The sequence below is a fragment of the Carcharhinus amblyrhynchos genome, chromosome 15 (genome assembly GCF_965287045.1).
Source record: "Carcharhinus amblyrhynchos chromosome 15, sCarAmb.v2.hapA, whole genome shotgun sequence".
NCBI classification, from domain to species: domain Eukaryota; kingdom Metazoa; phylum Chordata; class Chondrichthyes; order Carcharhiniformes; family Carcharhinidae; genus Carcharhinus; species Carcharhinus amblyrhynchos.
The window spans coordinates 75,191,435-75,206,364 of record NC_137338.1 but is presented as its reverse complement, the minus strand read 5'-3'; the positions used below and the strand labels follow the sequence as shown (position 1 = coordinate 75,206,364).

The following is a 14,930-nucleotide window of genomic DNA, read 5'->3' as shown; positions in this document are numbered from 1 at the left end:
CTGCTTCTGTGACTTGGTCTCATATTTTGGTTTCTAATGTTCCACTTGAGTCTTTGGATATTTTATTACTATAAAATAATGCATAAATACACATTGTTGCTGCTGTGGATAATCCATAGAATGACAGATGGATTTTCAACTAATAAATTATATTGATAGAATATCTATATTGGAAGATTCAGCCTCAAGAGATGATACAGATGGAAATTTGAAAAAAAAACAACCAAGCACTTGGCTTTATTTTTTTTTTACAGGATAGAATTAAATAGTAGAGAAGCTTTCCTACACCTGTACAGAACCCTGTTCAGATCAGTATTACTTGTAGTTCTGATTGCTGTACATTAAAAAGGGTATGCAGACATTGGAGATGGTGCAGAGAAGGTTTACAAAGATGATACCAGAAATGCATGGGTGTACACATCAGGAAAGGATCAACAGGCTGGGTCTTGTTTCTATCCCAAGGAGGACTTGAAATGTGACCTCGTCTTTAAAATTATGAAAGCTTTTAATAGAGCGGATTCAGAGAGAATGTTTCCATTCATGGGAAAGAACATAAGTAGAGACCATAAATATAAGAAAGTCAGCAAAAAAATGCAGTACGACATTCAGAAGAAACTTCCTTAACCAAAGAATGGAGAGAGAGAGAGAGAGAGAGAGAGAGAGAATGTGGAATTCTCTACCAAAGGGAATGTTTGAAAGGAATTGGATAGATGCTTTTAAGATGAAGCTAGACAAACATATAAAAATAGAAAAATCACCACTGCCCCAGATGTCATGGGCTGCTCTCCCTTCTGACTGTTGGTGATTTACTCTGAGGATCATCCCACCTCAGGCAAGGGGCAAGACTGAGACAGCAAGCCTTCATGAATAACCTCAGCCATATGGGAATGGAACCCGTGCTGTTGGCATCGCTCTGCATCACAAATCAGCTGTCCAGCCAACTGAACTAACCGACCCCAGACAAGTTTATGCGGGAGAAAGGAATAAATGGTTACAGTGGTAGATTTAGGTAAGGAAAGATGGGGAAGGATGGACGATCACCACCCACATGGACTAGCTGGGTCAAGTGACCTATATGCAAATGTAGCTTGGTGTAATGGGCTAGTCAAATTTGGGAATGGGTTGAACCCTCCAATCCACATGCTCACATACATCTCCAATATGAATGACAAGAGACTAGGAAGTATTCAGAAATAAACTCAAAATCTCAGGTTGTGTGGTTAGGCTCCATGACAGCTGCACAAAGGTTGGCCATAAGTTTTGTCAATATCTACTAGATTAGAATTACATTTTTTTCTTGACTTCAAATTATGCAGTAATGTAAAATTTCCAAATACTCTGTTGCACTGAAGTCCAGGGAAGGAATTAAAAAAAAGAGAAATCAAGATAAAGAGCCTAACGTGTAGGTATCATCACCATGGTTGACATTATTAAAGACTAATGTTGATAGATCAGGAAGTCTATAGTTTTAAGGTCCTTGTAAAGAAGGAAAAATGTGGGAGGAAGGAATTGGAAACACAAACTCCATCAACTTCAATGTTGAGAGGCAAAAAAGTTTAAGTTTCATAATATGCCAGAATATTTGAAATTCTGGGACTAAAGTTAGCAAAATAATTTTGAAAGTGCAAATAGTATTATTTAATCAATATATTAGGTCCATTCATTTCTATCCTTGAGCTGATGCCTATTTCCTAACCTGCACAAAGTCCTGTTCACCTATCACCCGATGTTCTATGTTGGCTCCCAATTAAGCAAAACCTCAATTTAAAAGTTCTCATCATTATTTTCCAATCCTCCATTGCTTTACTCCTTTATATCTGTCATCTCCTTCAACCCTACAATCCTCAGAGATATTTGCACTTTTCTAACACCAGCCTCTTGAGCCTCCCTGACTTTAATCCATTGGTAGCTGTGCCTTGAATTGTGGGAGCCACAAGTTCTGGTAAACTCTCTCTACCTACACCTTCCCAGCTGTCTCACTTTTCATCTTCAAGAGATTCTTAAAACCTACCTCTTTGACCAAGCTTTTGGTCATCTGCCCTAATATCTCCTTATATAATTTTGTATAACATTTTGCTTTAAATGGTCCTGTGAAGCAGGGGCATTTTATATTAAAGCTGTTACATAAATACAAATTGTACAAGCCATTAAGTAAGATAGATTTTTAATCAGCAAAAGAATCAAGGGTTATGGGGATAAGGCGGGAAAGTGGAGTTGAGCATTGTTTCAGATCAATTAAAATCTTATTGTTTAAGTTTATTCATTAGTGTGACAAGTAAGCTTACATTAACACTGCAATGAAGTTACTGTGAAACTCCCCTAGTCGCCGCACTCCGGCGCCTGTTCCGGTACATTAAGGGAGAACTTAGCATGGCCAATGCACCTAATCAGCACATCTTTCAGACTGTGGGAGGAAATCCACGCAGACACAGAACATGCAAACTCCGCACAGACAGTGACCCAAGCCAGGAATCGAACCAGGTCTCTGGCGCTGTGAGGCAGCAGTATTAACTACTGCGCCACCGTGCTTCCCTAGTGGCAGAGCAGAGTTGATAAGCCAAATGGCCTACCTCTACTCCTACATTTTATGACCTTGTTTAGTTTTAATTTATATCATCCAATTTTGGCAATCAGCAAACATGCAAGCAATTGCATCAAAAGATAACCATGGAATAGTTTTTGTTCCTTGAAGTCTCTGGGATCAGAGACAGCATTTTTTTTTGTTACTTACATTAATAAATCTCCCTATGTTTCCTTCTTCTGTCGCATCCAAAAAATAGCATTCCCCTCGTTTGTCACCATTACATTTTCTTTGTACTTTTGAGGTCAATTTTTTGTAATGGTTATCCTGAATCAATCTGTCTTGCTCATTTGTCTTTTTGTTGCTTGTTTCATGTTTATTTGTTTTCTGTTTAGAAAACACTGGGTTCTCAAAACTTTTTTCATCCAAAGAACTAGAATAGCTTCTCCCATTACTAGCACTGCTTCTCTTTTCCAAGACACCTATAAAATTAAAAATACAAAATTACCCAATAGAATTAGTAAGTCACACTTTAACATACCACTCAAGAAACATTTTGTTGTAATGCATGCATTGATCAATACCAATATTTGTGCAGTATCCATCTAAAGATCAAATTCAAATGTTTCAATGCAAATCAAACCTTCTTGTGAAGATGGGACTTTTGTCTTCACAAGAACTGTGGGGTGGTCATTCCTGTCAATTCGATTATGGACAACCGCATCTGCAAAAGGTGACTGGTAAGGGCAAGATCAAGTAGGTATTGCCCTTTGTCATACTTGGCCACCCAATCTGGCAGCCACATCCTTCAAAACATGGCCAGCTTGGTCAGTACCGCTGCTACCCTGAAATCCCCATCTAGAATATATACTATATGCTTGTGCCCCTCAGTACTTTTTCCCAAATGATGTCCAACATGAGGAAGAGCAAGGATCCAACAACTGAAGGATGACAATGAATGGCAATTCATAAGACCTTTACTTGCTATGCGTGTTGATAAATGCCATTAAACTTAATGGGGCTGGAGTCAATGTTGGGGACTTTCAGGGACACTTCCCATCACAGTGCTGCCATCTCTGGTGGGTCTACTTTTTCATGCAATGAGGAGGAGGAGTCTGGGATGTTGGCTGAAAGGTGTGCCATGCTGTTGTTTGACCAGTCTGTGGGACAGCTCAACTTTCACACAAATCCCCAGACATTTAATGAAGAGGATTTTATTGGGTTGACTGAACTGGGTGTCCCTCTGTCAAATCAGAACCAAAACACAGGTCGAAACAGAGCTGCCCATCCCATTAATACTTATTCTTTGTAACAATCTGATAGTGCTGAGTAACTTGCTAAGCCAGTTCAGAAGGCAATTAAGAGCTAAATCAAATCTCAAAAAAGGGCGAGGATGGCAGGTTTCCTTTCCTAAAAGACATTAGTGAACTCGTTGGGTTTTCTACAACAATCCAATAACTGCACAGTCACCCATTACTGATACTAGCTTTTTATTCCAGATTTGTTCTTTTTAATTTGTTTTTTCAAATTCAAATTCATAAGAATCATGATTATCTGTCCAGGTCTTTGTATTACAAGTCCAGTAGCATACTGCTAAACTATCACAATAGAAAGAATGTGTTAGAAAAGGTTCAAGTCCAGTAGAAAATACTATATGAATGTAGAGGGCCACATATTGTTCCTTGGATATGGGGGCCTGGTTAAGGATTAGAATCAATAAGACTGTAAAGAAACTCAATGCTGCAGCTTTTTGAAAAAAGCAGTTAAGTTCATGTCAGATAGGGAAGGTACAGATGGGCAGCAAATTTTCTTTGAGACTCTAAATGCTTCTTTATTCAGAAATATTTTTATCAACCAAGAGGATGGACCCTCTCAATCATGAGGCAAGAACAGGGGTGTCACATGGAAAGACTGCTAAAGTGCTTGGAAAACAGTATAGGGAAAGGTTCAGGTTGAATCTGATAGAATTCATGTAGAATCATCATTACCACGAGAAGGGTAGCTAAAATCTGCTGCCTGTGTCCTAACTTTCACCCAACTCAATGATTTCTTAACAGCACCTCCCAAACTCTTGACCTCCATCACCTAGGACTAAGGCAGCAGATACACAGGAAAACCAACATCTGCAAATATCCTTCCAAGTCACACATCATCCCAACTTGGAAACACAGTCATTCTTTCACTGTTGCGAGGTTTAAAATGTGGAACTCCCTTCCTAACACCACATGACTGCAGTGGTTCAAAATGATGGCACACCACCAATAGGGAATGAAAACTCCAAAGAATAAACTTGCATTTACATAGTATCATTAATCACCCCAGGACAGCCCAAAAGTGTTCTACAAACAAACAATTACATTTTGAAGTGCAGCCAGTTGCAAAGTAAGTAATGAGGCAACCAGTAAAGGTATAGCAAAGTACCACAAATACAAAGCAATAATGATCAGATAATCTGTTTAGTGATAATTGGCTGAGGAATACATATTGGCCAGGTAAAATAAGGTGGTCGATTTAGACCACTCTGACATTTTCTTCACACAAACAGCATCTTGTCCTTGGCTTCCTCATCATTTTGAGGAACTTTCTGGGTTTGCATATCAATTACTGATTACATTTTCCACAGAAATTTAAGTCAACTTATTAATTAACACAAGTACACTTTTGACACCGTGATAAGTCGCATTACCTATCAAGCTCTTTGTTCCAGAAAATAAACTGTAGAGTCTGCTTCTGCAATAGTGAATTATTCTTGGAGACTTAAACATCTAATTTCCTCAGCTTCTCCCCGCATTTTCCTGTAGTCTTCCTTTGATTTTTTTTTCACTCTCAATGAGATCTTTCTGTCCCTATTTCTCTCTCTACAGGAATTTACTCTAATTCACCACCCTTCTCAATTATGCCTGTTTATTTCTCAATAATTAAACTTTTTTGAGTAAAGAAATATACTAATGCAGTGACTATGGGCCCAGATGCCCTGCTTTGCTCATCACACTTAAAGCAAGTAAGGAGGCAAAGAATGTTTGAGCTGAAAGGTGAAGGAAAATATTTAACTGTGCTGTTTAAACTGAAAAGCCAGAGGTAATCTAATAAATTCAACTGAGAATTCAAAAGAAGCTTCTTTATCCAAAAGTGTGGAATAATTGCAGAATTTGCTATCACAAAGAGTGGTTTAAATAATTAGCATAGGTACACTCGATAAAAGGAAAAAAGAGGATTGAAGGATATCATAGAATCCTACATTGCAGAAAGAGGCCCTTCAGCTCATCGAGTCTGCACCAACCACAATCCCACCCAGGCCCTACCCCCATATCTCTACACATTTACCCGCTAATCTCCCTAACCTACGCATCTCAGGACACATGCAATTTTAGCAATGGCCAATCAACCTAACCCGCACATCTCTGGACTGTGGGAGGAAACCAGAGCACCTGGAGGAAACCCACACTGACATGAGGAGAATATGCAAACTCCACACAGACAGTGACCCGAGCCGGGAATCGAACCCAGGTTCCTGGGGCTGTGAAGCAGCAGTGCTAACCATTGCTACTGTGCCACCCTGATATGCTGATAGGTTTAGAAGCAGGAGGGTGGGAGAAGGTTCACGTGGATCATAAACACTACCATTCACCAATTGGGCCAAGAAATTTGTTGCTGTGCTGTAAATTCTATTTAACTTCTTGTAATGTGCTGTCCCAACAAGTTCTCTTATCTTAAGAATTTCAAATCCAAGTGGCAAACTATATGGCATTCAACAAGGAGATTTCAGGAAAAATCATGACAACCAAAATAACAAAAAACACTAAGTACATTATGGGTTTTTGACGCCATTCAGTTTATCATCATTACAAAAATTGTACTAGCAAAGACTAATAGCAGTGAATAACCAGAATGCTGATGACTTCTATTTTAAATGCCTTCTAGAACATTTCTCTACCCACCCAAGATCGGTTAACTCAGTTGAAACAAACTTGCTGAACTTGGACATTGAACAGAAAACATCACATCGCAATGCCTATACAGTACAATCTCTACCTTATAGTGGGCATGCTCATGTACAGCAGGCAAGTTGCACTAACGTGAAGGTTAGCAAAACCAAGAAGCAAAGAAAACATAATTTATTTAATAAAACAGTAAAACTCAGTTGAGCCACTGCTTCACCTAATTGTTGCAGCTTTTTGTTTATTGATATAGAGGATGTGGGCATTGCCGGCTAGGCCAGCATTTATTGCCCATTTCTAGTTGCTGTAGGTGGTGGTGGTGAGCTGCCTTCTTAACTGCTGCAGTCCCTGAAGTGTAGGTACATCCACAGTGCTATTAGGGAGGGAAGTTCAGGATTTTGGTCCAACAACAATGAAGGAATCGTAATATATTTCCAAATCAGGATGGTGAATCACATGGAGGGGTACCTCCAGATGGTGGTGTTTCGAGGTATCTGCTACTCGTCCTTCTAGATGGTAGTGGTCATGGGTTGGAAAGTGCTGCTTAAGGCACCTCAGTAAATTCCTGCGCATCTTGTGGATGGTACACCAATCATTGAGTGTTTGTGAAGGGTGCGCGTTGGCATGAGGTGAGTTACTTTCTGTAGAATTCCTAGCCTTTGAGCTGCTCTGGTTGCTGTACTATTTATATGACCAGTGCAGTTCAGTTTTTGGTCAATGGTAACCCCCAGGATCTTCTAGGATCCATAATTTCACTTCAATAAGGTGCAAATAACTGACTGAACACGTAATGGTCGCCTCAAATCCACACAGCTTTTCAAATTGCTAAGTACACGGCATGTACTTACTGAATTGTCCAAAATACTGTGTTGAATACATTTTAAGTGTGACAATGCAGCTGAATTCTCTGATAATGGCAAATGGTTAGTGCTGTTTCTCAGATTTAGGCAGTTGTTTGTGGCATGCATGGACCAGTTGGGACATTTCAGTCATTACACAGAATCCACACGGAGTAGGGTTAAGTTGGTTTACCCAAGCATGTATACTCTTTGAATCAAATGGTTATGACAGAAATTTAATCTCCCCACCCCCGGCCCCCTTAGAGAGTTTCTGTAAACATGTTCTTCCAGCTAACCCAATTAACAATTGTAATATTCAATCAAGAAAAGTGTCTCTCTCTGGCCATATGGTTCCAGCTAATCCAATTAATGGCCATATGGGAATTCCAAACTTATTATTCACACTACTAAACTTATTACTTACACTACTTCAGACTAAGTGGTGGAAACTGTAATAAAGCTCAAACAGTAGTTCCATCAATACTGACAGCCCTCCAGCATTCAGATTTCAGTCCTTTAAACTACTGAGCTGCTCTTTACTAAGTTACCTTTGTCATTATTGATAGGTTGATTATCTGATGGAGTCTGATGTTGCTTCAATGAAATTGGCAGAAACATTCTGGTGAGTTTTTTGGGTCGTTGCCCTGAAGAGTCGCTGTCGTCTTCCTCTGAACTACTGTGCACCATAGAAACTTGCCCCTGGAATACAAAAACAGTCAGGATTTTCTAGTCATGGTAGATCTCAATGGTGACAGCCAGTTTCTGCTATGCAAATGCAAGAGTGAAAACCTCAAGGGCAATTAATGCTGAATTTGCCAGAAATGTCCATGAACAAATGATAAAACTGAAGCCCCATGTACCAGCTCAGGCGGTTTGCAAAATGCCCCATGGAATTATTCAAAATCAGAAAGACGTCCTTTCAATGTTCTGGCCAATATTTATTCTTCACCTGAAGCGGATTAACTGGAAGTGATCAATTTATTGTTTTTCCTGCTCAATATCATCAATTTCAATAAGTAAGGCACTTGTACTTATCTCAATATTAATCTTTCTGATCATCCTTTACCTGCTCCAGAAACCTTCTCCGTCGAGCCTGAAGAGCAGCAGTTTTTGTTTTTGGCCTCTTAATTGCTGACCTTTCAGAATCATCTTCAGGTTTCTCCCTGCTATTCAAAGAGGTTGCAAGGAAAAATTGCATCAAAAGAGAATACAGAGTAAAATTCATGTTACTGGAGTATTATTAACAAGTAACTATCTATGCATCTTCTAAAACTTGAAAATCAGGGTAAAAACTTGCCTGAGAAACACTTAATATGCTAAATGATCGTCTCCTTTAACTACAGGTGAGTTATGGAAGAAACACTGAAACCATGATCTTTAAAAAGTACCAACCATTGACTAGAAATCTATATTGTACCCACTCACATTCATGAGGCTTCATTCCCTCTGCCATAGTTTCCAACTTCTTCCCTCAAATTCCCATTCACATAATTTCATGACCTTTCTCATCCCTCTTTTTCATTCCATATATTTTGCTTTTTCTCCTTTCCTTCACTGCCACTTTTGTTTTCTCTTTAATGTTTCCCTTTGACATCTCATTCTCCCTTTTGCTCTCATTCTTTACCACTTTAAGTACTGACACTTACCCAGAGTGTCATTTCTGGAAATAGTACTTTACATCTTTGATTTGGTTCATTATTCATATGTATTAGTATACAATGAAAAGTATTGTTTCTTGCACGCTATACATACAAAGCATACTGTTCCTACAGAAGGAGACAGTGCAGAATGTAGTGTTACATTCTTTCATGTTGCAGGAATGAAAGATTTTGTTTGTGCAATGGTATCAGACTCTATTTACACAAGGAACTAAGCCCACCTAGAAGAGTAAACCAAGACACTAAAAATATATCTACACAAGCAATGTATTAAAAGCCAACAATTTGATTAACCCAAAATTCCAGCAGGTGAATCTGAAAAAGCAGAGCACAACAAGAAAGTGTCAATACTAAGCACCATAATGGGGGTCATCCAATAATGCTGGGCTTCTGATCAGAGAGGTCTAAAAAGGAACTCAGCAAAAAGAGGACAATGTACAGCTTCCTTCTACATTTTCGTACTATCAGTTGTGACTTTGCTTAACGTCAAAAGGTTACTCCAGCTAGTCGGTGAAAAAATACATTATATTGAAAAAGTTGGAAGGTCCCAGGGTATCAAGCGATCATCAGGAAATTAGTTATAAGGTTATCACACTTTGCTGTTAAATCCTTTTGTTTGACTGGATCATGACATGGATACGTCAGAATGAGCTGTGGGTGAAGGTGACTGGTAGAACGAACCCAAAGGCCAGAGTAGTGGCTCTGCCCAACCTTGAGAAGCACAGGTGGAAATTGGATATATTCACGAAACCTCGGCTGTGGTGAGGGGACAGGAAGGGAAACTTCAACTGTTCACTTGCATCATGGTTACTGGTTTCAAAAATAAAACTTTTATACGCATACTGCACTTGGGGAGTTCTGAAGAAGTTGAAGCACTCACTATACAGCGTCAGCTGGTAGCACTCTCATCTCTGAAGCACAACATTTCACATTCAAGTCAAACTGTGCTTGCTCACAAAAATCAAAGCTGACACTCCAGTGCAGTGCTGCAGCATTTAGCCTTCTCGTTCTCATTTCAAACATTCCAAACTGGTCATCGATGTGGTCTTTTCTCTTCCCTCACTTAAGCATTTTCTTCCTCCCATTTAAGCTGGAATTCTTTTCTCCAATAAATGCTTTATACCACCTGCTCTAGCTAATACGTTCCCCCGCATCATTCCATGCTCTCAACCTGCCTACAGCAACTCAGCATATGCCAGCAGCATGCTCCCTACCCGCAGCATCTCAGTTAACACCAACAGTAAGAACAGAAGAAATAGGAGCAGGAGTAGGCCATCTAGCCCTTTGAGCCTGCTCCGCCATTCAATGAGATCATGGCTGATCTGAAGCGGATCAGTTCCACTTTCCCACTTTCTCCCCATAACCCTTAATTCCCTTGTCTATCAAAATCCTATCCACCCGTGACTTGAATATATTTAGCCAGGTAGCCTCCACCACTTCAACGGGCAGAGAATTCCAGAGATTCACCACCCTTTGAGTGACGAAGTTCCTCCTCAACACCGATCTAAACTGCAGCCCCCCCGCCACCCACCCACTTATCCTGAGGCTGTGCCCTCTAGTCCTGCTGTCCTTTCTGAGCGGGAAGAATCTCTCTACCTCTACCTTATCCATCCCTTTCATTATCTTATACATCTCTATAAGATTCCCCCTCATCCTTCTAAACTCCAACGACTACAGACCCAGTCTATCTTCATAGCCCAACCCCCTCATCTCCGGTATCAGCCTAGTGAACCTCCTCTGCACTCCCTCCAAGGCCAAAATATCCTTGCGCAAGTGCAGCGACCAAAACTGCACACAGTACTCCAGCTGTGACCTCACCAGTGCCCTGTACAGTTGCAGCAAGACCTCCCTGCTTTTATATTCTATCCCCCTTGCTATAAAGGCTAGCATCCCATTCGCCCTCTTGATCTCCTGCTGCATCTGTAGACTGGGTTTTGCGACTCATGCACAAGGACCCCCAGGTCCCTCTGCATCGTAGCATGCTGCAGCTTTTCACCCTTTAAATGGTAATCCCTCTGACTATTATTCCTGCCAAAGTGGATAACCTCACACTTGCTAACATTATACTCCATCTGCCAGGTCCTTGCCCACTCGCTCAGCCTATCCAGATCCCTCTGCAGACTTTCCACACCCTCCGCACAATTTGCTTTTCCACTCATCTTCGTGTCATCAGCAAATTTTGTTACCCTACACTCAGCCCCCTCCTCCAGATCATCTATAAATGGTAAATAGCTGAGGCCCCAGCACCGATCCCTGCGGCACTCCACTAGTCACCAACCGCCAATCAGAATAGCACCCATTGATACCAACTCTCTGCCTCCTATTAGGCAACCAATCCTCTATCCATGCTAACACCTTACCCCCAACTCCATGCCCCCTAACCTTCTGAAGCAACCTTTTGTGTGGCACCTTATCAAACGCCTTTTGAAAATCGAGAAACACCACATCCACCGGTTCCCCTCTGTCTACCGCACTAGTCACATCCTCATAGAAATCCAATAAATTTGTCAAACACGACTTCCCCTTAATGAATCCGTGCTGCGTCTGCTCTATCAAACCATTCTTTTCTAGGTGCCTCGCTATTTCTTCTTTGATGACGGATTCAAACATTTTTCCAACTACAGACGTTAAACTAACCGGCCTATAATTCCCTGCCTTTTGCCTGCTACCTTTTTTGAACAGCAGTGTAACATTAGCCGTTTTCCAATCTTCCGGCACTTCCCCGGAATCCAGCAAAGTTTGGTAAATAATCACTAAGGCATCTACTATCACCTCTGCCATTTCCTTCAGAACCCTGGGATGCATCCCATCCAGTCCTGGGGACTTGTCCACCATCAGTCCCGTTAGTCTTTCAAGCACTACCTCTCTAGTGACAGTAATCGCATTCAGCATGAAGCATGCCAGTAAGCATGACTGTTGCTAACTCCCCTCTTGCCCTTCCAAAGCAGTATTGCCTACTTCTGCCACTTTTCCCCTTCCCATCTCTCTCACCTTCACTGCTATCTCTTTTCCCTTTAACCACTAACAATTTTGCTCCATCCATTAAATGGCAACCCAACCCAAATGCAAGACTGGACCTATATCTGTATCTCCTCAGCATCAATCCCTGGATGATGTTACTAATGGATGGGATCTTGGCTCCTGTATACTGCAGGCATGAGCTGCAGTCCTCATGAGTATAGACAGATATGGGAAAAATGTGGGTAATTTGGATTAGCTTAGTGGTTAAAACAAGGGTGGCATGAACAAGTGGGGCTGAAGGGCTGGTTTTCATGCTGAGTGCTGCTTGATACAGGGTGGCACACTAGTTAGCACTGCTTCTTCACAGCAGCAGGAACTCAGGCTCAATTCCCGGTTCGAGTCATTGTCTATGCGAGTCTGCACATTCTCTTGTCAGTTCTCTTCCTCCACGATCATCCTCAACACCAGTGCCCACAAGGCTGTGTTCTCAGCCCCTACTATACTCCTCAAACACTTAAGACTGTGTGGCCAAATTCCCCTCCAATTCAATTTTCATGTTTGCTGATGACACCACCGTAGTGGGTGGGATCTCAAACAATGATGAAAGAGGGTACAGGAATGAGATAGAGAATCTTATGAATTGGTGCAGCAACAATCATCTCTCTCAACAAAATGAAGGAGATTGTCATCAACTTCAGGGAGTGTAAAGAATACATCAACAGGGACGAAGTAGAAAGGGTCAAAAACTTCAAGTTTTTAGGTATCCAGATTCCCAACCTGTCTGGTCCCCCCGTGCCGAAACAATAGCTAAGAAAGCCCACCAATGCCTCTACTTTCTCAGAAGATTAAGGAAATTTGGCATGTTAGCTACGACTCTCATCAATTTTTACAGATGCACCATAGAAAGTATTTTTTTTGGTGGTATTACAGCTTGGTATGGTTCCTGCTCTGCCCAAGACTGCATGGTCACGAATGTAGCCCAATTCATCACGCAAACCAGTCTCCCATCCATTGACTGTCTACACTTCCCGCTGCCTCGGCAAGCCAGCCAGTATAATTAAGGCCTTCACATACCCTGGACATTCTCTCTTTGGGGAAACAGATACAAAAGTCTGAGGTCACGTACCAACTGACTCAAGAACAGCTTCTTCTCTGCTGCTGTCAGATTTTTGAGTGGAATTACCTTGCATTTAGTTGATCGTTCTCTACACCTTAGCTATGACTGTAACACTACATTCTGCATTTTCTCGTTTCCTTCTCTATGAATGGTATGTTTTGTCTGTATAGTGTGCAAAAGACAATACTTTTCACTGTACGTTAATACATGTGACAATAATAAATCAAATCGAATGCTTACTTGGATAATTTTGTACTTCCTTCTTGAATCAACGGTGACATTTTAGCGAAAGGCGTGGTTTCTTCCCCTTTCACATCTGTTTCCGCCTCTTCCATTGCATCTATTAGTTCAATATCCGAGTCCAAACAGGATCCTTTTCTCTCTACCTTGATGGAAGGCTTTATCATTTTGCTGCTTCCCACACCAACATCACAATTAACAGTTTTATCATGTCTCTGGTTTTCCACTCCATTTACAAGATTTAGTACTCTCCCTGAAACAAAACCAAATTGAAGCTATTATTTTTTGTTCATATTTTTAGCAAAGAATTCTACTCAGGTATAGATAAAACACAATATTTTCAGATTCAGTCCTTGTCCTGTACTGGGCTAGAGAATGTATGCAAAATGGGGACAGGTGGATGTCACATCTGCCCTCAGTTTCCTCAGCAAAGCAAGAGAAAAAGAAAATCAGCACCAATCTCATTCTTCATCATGTTTCAGCAGCTGAAGTGCATCCATATACCATAAACATGGGATTGAAGTCAGAGTTATGGGCCTGAGGCCTGCAGCCACTAATTTTGCAATTCTGCATTTTATTTTTGTTCTGCTCTTGATGTTGAATATTTAAAGTTATTTTGTATTCAGTCTTACTTCGTAGACATTGGTCTTAACCTAGCTATCATTGTGTTTTGATTAATCAATACTAATCAGCAGTGATCTCTTTTTTGTTTACACCTTGCTTTTTGTCATACTGGCCATACACAGCTGGCATTTAGACAACATTTTGTATTTTTTAAAGCTAGAATTCTACTAAGTTGGCTTTTACCTATTTTACTATTCTATTCACTGATCCTTGGACTGCAGACAAGGACAACAAGTAATTTTAGTTGGGGTGGTCATTTAGCATGTGGCATCAGCTAAAGTTTGATGAATGTACATGACTTGAAGGTTGGCAGATGGAAAATCAAAAGATGTGCAAACATCTTGACATCCTGAACTCTGCATGGCCTTTCAGTGCATGAGAAAAGAACTTGTTTTAACGAAGAACTACACTGGGCCTGGAAGTCTGGAATGCAGCCAGAAATTCAGCTTAAAGGATGTACTGCTTCAGCTGTAGTGGTACAGTCACCACTGAAAATGGGAGGAAAGGCTGGAATGGAATGGCTAAGCACAGTGCTCACTTGTAAGGTTACTTTATAACTTGGTAGTTTATGTACCAATTTTGGGAACAGACCAAATTGGAGTTATTGTTTATGCGTTTAAAAAAAAGTCTTCCATAGAATCCCTACAATGCAAGGATTGGTCCATCGAGTCTGCACCAATTCTCCAAAAGATGATCTTGCTCATGCCCATTTTCCAGCCCTATCCCCGTAACCCCAGATATTTACCATGGACAATCCACCTAACCTACACACCCTTGGACTATGGGAGGAAACGAACACCTGGAGGAAACCCACACAGACAAAGGTGAGATGTACAAACTCCACTCACAGTTACCCTGGTGCTGTGAGGCAGTCATGCTAACCAGTGTGTCACCTGATAGTGTTTTTTCCTTTCAATAAAGGAAACTTTATGTTTTATCATCAATTTTTATGTTTTATCATCAATTACTTATAATCATAATTCAATAAAAATGTTTTAACATTACTTGTCATGGCTACTCAGCCCTGTTATA

At 40.7% G+C, this 14,930-nt stretch overlaps 1 protein-coding gene across 1 annotated transcript in view; it reads right to left on the bottom strand.

Annotated features, from left to right (window-relative positions):
* Positions 1-14,930, bottom strand: part of LOC145352889 (uncharacterized) — a 140,424-nt gene that overhangs the window by 70,195 nt on the left and 55,299 nt on the right. Inside the window, exons 17-20 of the mRNA XM_080203190.1 lie at positions 13,275-13,527; positions 8,365-8,464; positions 7,847-7,997; positions 2,732-3,003 (exon numbers count right to left, since the gene is read on the bottom strand). Of these exons, the coding sequence (XP_080059316.1) occupies positions 2,732-3,003; positions 7,847-7,997; positions 8,365-8,464; positions 13,275-13,527 (776 nt within the window). The remainder of the gene's footprint in view (positions 1-2,731; positions 3,004-7,846; positions 7,998-8,364; positions 8,465-13,274; positions 13,528-14,930) is intronic.